Raw genomic sequence first — 7,298 nt, 5'->3', positions numbered from 1 at the left:
AAGCACCGCACTCATAGACACAGATAGAATGCTGGTTGTCAGGGTCTGAGGGGTGAGAGAAATTTGAAGATGTGGATCAAGGGGTATAATACAAAATTTCAGTTATAAGATAAGTTTCAGGGATGTCAAGTACAGTGTGACAATAGTCTATTATATAATCAAAAGTTGCTATAAAAATAGATCTTTAATACTCTCACCATAGCAATGACAACAAAAAAGTTCTTTATGTGAGGTGAAGGATGTGTTAACTTACCTTATTGTGGCAAACATCTCACATATGTACATGTGCCAAATCATCATATCACATCACATTAAGCCTTCACAATGCTATATGTCAATTATATCTATAAAGCTGGGGGTAGGTGATGGTGAGGTGTCTTCAGGAGCCAGGCAGACAGAGGCAGTAAGAAGTGGTAGGGAAAATAAAACATCCATCCTCTCTAAAGTCATACAAATTATTATGTCTAAAATCACTATGTCAAATGAAACCTACCTATAAGTTAAATTCTGCCTCCAGGGGACAGCAGTTTAGGATGAGAATAAACTATAAAATATTATACAAATGTTAAGATGCTTTAATTTCACGTCAAAGCAAACAAAGAGGAAGGCCTTTTCATAACATTTCTGAAATGAAGGTATAACACTTCTGAAAGCCTTGGCTTCCAACAGTTTCTATAATTAAGGTAACCATATAATTCATCATCCTACCAAGATACTTTTGAGAATGGAAGGATGATCTATTCATTACATCAGGTCAAAGTAAACCAAAATATACAGTTACTCTGATTATAATCAAAAATTACCCACAACGCCTGTCTGACCTAAATATTAAGATCAGATAAAGATGAAAGATGTGTTTCTTGAGGGAGACCGATGGCAGATGCTGGAGAGAGAGGAGGTAAGGGTGGCAGCTGGGATCCAGATGAAATAGGGAGAGAAGAAGGACCGTTCCCTTACATAAGAGGGAAGGAGCAAAGGTTGTGATGCACATGTGTGGAGCTACAGGAGGGAGTGTGGGTGGGTGGGTGGGGCGGCGGGGAAGGCAATCCGGGGATCAAGTAAGCACCAAGAAGCAGGAAGAAACACAGAAAAAACAAATGAGCCTGGACACACCAGAATGTTGAAGATGTTTGGAAAAAAAAAAAACCCAGAAGAGGACAGACTGATCCAGGTGCTGCAGGGAAGTAAAAAACCAACTAGGATGGAGAACAGAGAATGACCTTTCAGCAAGGAAGTTCCTTGCCGGTTCCACTGTACTAGGAATCTCCCCAGGGGAGGAATGGTTGCCTTTCCTTTTAACTGGAAACTCCCTGAGGGGGTGATTATATTGTTGTAGCCACGCATCCCGGGAAACAAACCCGCTCAAAAGGACAATGCAGATATCAGAGTGCAGTTTATTACACCGGCGGGCCAAGGCAGAGTCTTCTTTTAGCCAAGGACCCCGACAAGTTTTTGTGAAAACCTTATATACCGTAAGTGTACTTGCTCAAACCCACCTCCCCAAATTCCTGGAAATTAGTCTGGATAAGGTAAAACAGAGATACGATCAAAGTTAGCCCATGATTTGTGTGTCACAAAACTAGATAAACAGTGGACATTTATCAATAGGACTGTGGTCATATCCCGATAAACAATGGAATTTACGACTTTGTTCTGTTATAGAGATAATTAGCATATTCTTTTAGGCAACAGAGAGTCCAAGTCCAAGTCCTGAGGCTCTTTTATCCGGAGGTCTGGTTTTCTATTGGTATGCCATTTCTATAGACGCCGGGCACAAAGTTCAGAGTCCCCTGGGAGAGTGACCATGCTTGTAGCCTAATGTTTGAAGCCTGGCCTCAGATGGAGTCCAGCTCTGTCTGTTTCCTCCTTCAATGTTTTCCACATTTGCACAAAATACTTAAAAGTGTGGAACCAAATTACAGGAGGTAGAGAATTACCCCCTTCCTTTGCATATGTTCTCCCAAAGTTTGGGCTCTGCATGAAAGGGATACTCAAATCATTACTGGTGAACTGGCTGTGACCCTTCGGGAAGCATTTTCCAGTCCCTCCACTCCTTCCCTGAACCTCTGAGAATGGACTTTGGTGCCCTGGTCCTTCTAATCTCAGTTAATTGCCTCATAAACACCCTTAATTAGTCCAAGGTTCAGGAATACTTACCCCATTTTATAAGCAGTGTATATTCATTTACTACATCCACTCATTCTCAAGAGGCAGTGAGGTAGCATTGCCCATCTGTTTCCCTCTTTATAATATTTCCTACCTTCTAATTTTGACTCTTTTCTACTATTGTTTTTTGCCTCTCTCCTTTTCCTCTCTCTCTGATTCTCTAATTAATAGACTCTGACTTCCATCGCCTCTGTTAGCTTCTCTTTTCCTAGAACCAGTGCCCACAGGTGACTTCTAGACTTCCTACAGACTTGAAGAAGCCTTTGGGCCCATCATGGCCCATCAACAGTTCACCAGTAAGCTTCAAGAAGAAGTGATTTGCCCCATATGCATGGATATTCTGCAGCACGCTGCTACCATCGACTGTGGGCACAACTTCTGCCTCAGTTGCATCACTCAGAGCGGAGAAGCAGCAGACAGCGTTCTTAAATGTCCCCTCTGCAACAAAATTGTGAGGAGGGATACGATCACGCCCAACTGGCTCTTGGTAAATCTGGTGGAGAAAATCCAAGCTATAGATCTCTCGGAGACGCAGCCAGAAACGGAAGAGCTGAGATGTCTAAGGCATGGAGAGAAATGTCATTACTTCTGTGAAGTCGATGGCAAGCTCCTCTGTATGATGTGTCGTGAATCCAAGGACCACAAAACCCACAACGCAACTCTGATAGAAGAAGCTGCCCAGAGTTATCAGGTAGGCATTTGGGGGTCCCTTCCCTGTTCCCCCATCAGATCAAGAGTTCAGTGAGGACCTGGAAACTGTCATTTCCTCCCTCTGGGTTTGTACCCATGGCCCCCATCTTTGCACCTGAGTAGAAAATTTGCAATCAGGCCCAGTAGGTTCAAAAGTCTAAGACTGGAGAACTGTTGCTTGTTGCATCCAAGGTATAATGGAGAATGGAAAGAACACGGAATTTCGAGTCGGAGGTGTAGGTTCACATTCAGACTCCTGAACTTTGTATAGATCCTTCAAGGAGTCACTTTACCTCTCTGAGCTCCAGGTGCCTCCTCTTTAAATGGGGCAAACAAATTGTACTTCTTAAGAGTTGTAGGTATGACAAATGAGAGAAGGTTTGTGGAAGTCCTTTGATAACCCCAAAGCACATCCAAATATTAGTCATAATTTATTAGTTATAATTTATTACCACATTTCTTTCTTGTAGGTCACTTAGGCTCCATAGTTCTCCCTCCCCCCGTCACACCCCAGCCCCCAGCTTGAACAGGAAAGGGGGATCTATTAATAATGACACAAGGACTCGCCCTCCATCCCAAGAGATAAGGAGGGCATCATGAGGTCAGGAGGTCTCCAGGCACAACTTGCCAAGACAACTCTCTCCCCACAGGGGCGGATCCGATCACAAATCGAGGTCTTGCAGCAAAAGCAGAGGGAGATAATTCAGATGAAAGCACAAGGTGAACACAAGATCAATGTCTCCATGGTAAGAAAAAACTCAGATGTGGGTCTCTCTGTCTATGAGCTTGAAAGCAGAAATGGTATCTCTCCAAAACTCCTAGAATTCCTTATTACACTGACCACTCAAAAAGACCTCATTGACAAAGGAACAGATACAAAATGGGATGGAGTGTAGGAGGGACAGAAAGGATTGTGGCATCAGGGATAAGGGTGTGCTCCAGCCTTCTCCTCTACAGCATTTGGTTTGCCAGGGCTAGCATCTTCCACGTCCAGCCTCATGTTGTTGCAGTAGGTTGGCCACTTTGGTCTTCTCCACCTGGGGACAAGTAGTGTAAGGAAAACTGGTGCTGGTCTTAGAATCGGAAATACCAGTTTTAAGACCCATCTCTGCCCCTCACAGTCCTTTACTTACCTAGAAACTGACTTCTCAAATTAGAAAATGAAGACACTATGAGCCCACTCAAATATCTGTACCTATTTTGTGGGTGGGTGTGTGTAAAAAAGAAAAAAAATCTATGTGAAAGCAGATTATAAACTGAAAAGACTTCTGGAAATATGAGTACTTAATACTTAGTTATTAAGTATTAGCTACCTGTCCTTGAAAGCAAAAAATATAAATAAATAACATAATATGAAAACAAGGCACATAGTAAGGGCTTTCAAAAGCTTGTTCTCCTTCCATTTCCTTTCCTCCATGTCTGCCACTGCATGTTGCTCAGAATAAACTTAATAAAATGATAACATTGAATAAAATGGGATAGAAGAAACTTTGAGGCCATCCTCTCATCTTCTGAATGTCCACTTTCTTGCCCCCAGGCCCAAGTGGAATTAGAAAAGCAGAAGGTCATCACAGCCTTCAGACAGCTGCGTCAGGTGCTAAAGGAGGAGAAGAGCTTCCTCTTGTCCCGGATCAACTGGCTGGGAAAGGAGATCTCCAAGGGGGAGAAATTCTATGTCATTTCCACTGAGACACAGCTGAACTATCTCAGGAAGCTTACGGATTCCCTGAAGTCCAGACAGTGTTTGCCGCCAGGCCAGCTGCTCCGGGTGAGTGTCCCTTGGGGACCAAGTTGTAAAAACACAGCGACCCCTCCCTGGTTACAGATCAGAGCACTGACCACGTGGCAGGATACCAGAGTTGCCTCTATCTTCCTTCCCCCAGCTCAGTGCTGTCCAATAGAAATACTGTGTGAACCATAATTTACAAATATATTTCACACAATATATATAATTTAGAAGTACAATGTGAGCTATATGTGTAATTTAGAATTATTTTGCAAGACACAAATATGACTTAAACTTTTTTCTTGTAGCCACATTAAAAGCATAAAAAGACACAGGTAAAATTGAGTGAAATATTTTATTTTACCCAATATATCCAAAGTAGGACTTCTCTGGTGGCTCAGACGGTAAAAGCGTCTGCCTACAATGCAGGAGACCTGGGTTCAATCCCTGGGGCAGGGAAGATCCCCTGGAGAAGGAAATGGCAACCCACTCCAGTATTCTTGCCTGGAGAATCCGATGGATGGAGGAGCCTGGTAGGCTACAATCCATGGAGTCACAGAGTCGGACACGACTGAGCGACTTCACTTTCACTTTATCCAAAGTATTATAATTTCAATCGTTAACCAATATTTTTAAAGTATTAATGAAATATTTTATGAACTTCTTCCTTTAAAAAAATTGAGTCTTCAAAATCTGGTATATGTTTGGCAGATCTCAGTTCAGACATATTTTGAATGGTTGAATTAAATGTACTCTGACCAAATCAATATAAGTTGTGGATAATGGAAAAAGTATTTTACACTATTTCAGTTTTTTTAAAAATTTAAATTTGGATTGGTGACTCTCATTAAATTTAAAAATGTGGTTCCTTGTCATACTAGCCATGTTTCAAAGTGTTCAACAGCCATGCGTGACTGGTGGCTGCCATACTGGACAGTGCTGGTCTAGGTGATGCACAGGATGAGCTGAACTCCCTCCTGAATCCATCTCCCACTCCCACTAGTTCAGAAATCCATTTCTTTTCTTTCTTTTTTTTTTAAGGAAGACCACACAAAGCCATTCCAGCCCTTTTCCTGTCTCTCTTCTCCCTTCTCTGGTTTAATCTCAGAAACAAAACTTATTTTCAAACAACTCAGTTAGTTCCTCTTGAGGTCTGATCATTTTCCTGCCTACTGGCATATTGGACACTTCCTGGAGGAACCCTTTGTGGAGATGTTCATATAGGAAGAGAGGTGTTCTCATTCCACCTGTTCTACCCCATGCCCTGCATGGCTGGTACTTCCTCCTTGGCGCCCATGAATCAGCCAAGTGCTAAGACTATGCTGTTTCTCTTTCTCTTCTAGGACATCAAAATTGCCTTGTGCAGGTATGATGGGCCACCCCAAGGGCATTTTGCCCACTGATCATTCATCTTAACGTGCTCAACATACATTCAAATACTCAACATTCTTCCCTCCCAAGTTCCTGTCTACTCTGTCTAACTGCAGTCAGGTACTTAGGCTGTGGCTTAAGCTGAGTTGGTTACTAAAGAGAAGAGCTGTTTTCTTTATGTTCCTATTTCTTCATCACAGATTCTATTTCCTTGTACTTCCTGCATGACCCCTTGCTCAACTAGGTGGCTCCTGGGTCCCCTACCCCATCTCTCTGTCCCCTTCCTCTCTGCTTCTTTCTGGCTTATTTCCCATCTGCATTTCCATATCACACTATGCTCCACCTCACCCTGGCCCCATATCCCTAGCCCTGGCCTCCTGACTCTCAGCTCACTATCCTCTGATTTCCTTCCCTACCCCCAAGGCTCCATCACCTCATCCCCACCTCTTTGTCACAGTTCTTCCTCCCCTGCACCCCATCCCTTGATCTCACCATCCAGTTCAGCCATATCTTTCTAGAAGTGAAGGATTTCACTTTCTCAACCCAACCCCTGTTTCAATGGACCTGGAGAAAAAGCTCAGTGACATCAAATCACGGCATGATTCCCTCACAGAGAGCCTGAAGAGATTCAAAGGTAAGGAAGACGCTGTCACCAACTCAGTTTACCTCCCTTTGGAGGATTCTTCCTCCATCACCCCAAGGAAATGGAACTGTAACTCATCCGTGTCAATAGTAATTATATAGGACATTTCCAATGCTGGGCTCTCTGCCGGGCACTTTCCAGGCATCTGTATCTTTCTTTTCAGGCATTTCTTGCACTCTGACTTCATCATGTTTCACCTGTTTGCCTCCCTGACTCTTCTTGTGAAAGCTGCAAGAGGTTCCCATGCCTGGCTCAGTGACTGGCAGGAAGGTGGTAGACCAGTTGTCTGGTGGGCCAGAACTGGAATTCAATCTATTTCTGACTACGGAATATAAGAAAATAGATTCAAAGTCAATGACATTTTAGGGAAATCCTTCTTGCAGCCTTACAGGGAAACAGAAGTAGATGGGCTTTAGATATTTGGTCAGATATTTTTCAAAAACATGTCTGGGTTTTCAACTAGGAAGACAGCTGGGTATTTGTAACGACTCCCTTCACAGCAAAGGTTGTGCTTGTCTAAACCAGGAGTAGAGAGAGCTGGATGGAGTTTTCTCCCAGGAAATATCACAAGAGTCTCCCACCCCAAAACCCCTCCCATATACCTCTGGAAAAAGAGGACCAGGACAATGCCCCCAAGAATACCACTTGTTTAGCTAAGAATCTCCACTCCCTAGACACAGAGTTTTTGTTCTTAATTTTATT

The 7,298-nt window shown here is 43.1% G+C and overlaps 1 protein-coding gene across 1 annotated transcript; it reads left to right on the top strand.

Annotated features, from left to right (window-relative positions):
* Nucleotides 1–2,440: 2,440 nt before the first annotated feature.
* LOC120859433 (E3 ubiquitin-protein ligase TRIM31-like) lies at nt 2,441–6,665 on the top strand (the record flags this gene model as incomplete). The annotated part of the gene is made up of 5 exons (XM_040235542.1): nt 2,441–2,857; nt 3,507–3,602; nt 4,394–4,624; nt 5,926–5,948; nt 6,472–6,665. Coding segments are annotated over exons 1-5 (961 nt in total), but the record flags the coding sequence as incomplete, so codon positions are not given.
* Nucleotides 6,666–7,298: the final 633 nt, after the last annotated feature.

The sequence above is a fragment of the Oryx dammah genome, unplaced genomic scaffold, assembly GCF_014754425.2.
Source record: "Oryx dammah isolate SB20612 unplaced genomic scaffold, SCBI_Odam_1.1 HiC_scaffold_937, whole genome shotgun sequence".
Taxonomy (NCBI): Eukaryota; Metazoa; Chordata; class Mammalia; order Artiodactyla; family Bovidae; genus Oryx; species Oryx dammah.
The sequence above is the reverse complement of the archived record's forward strand: the minus strand, read 5'-3'. Positions and strand labels throughout refer to the sequence as shown.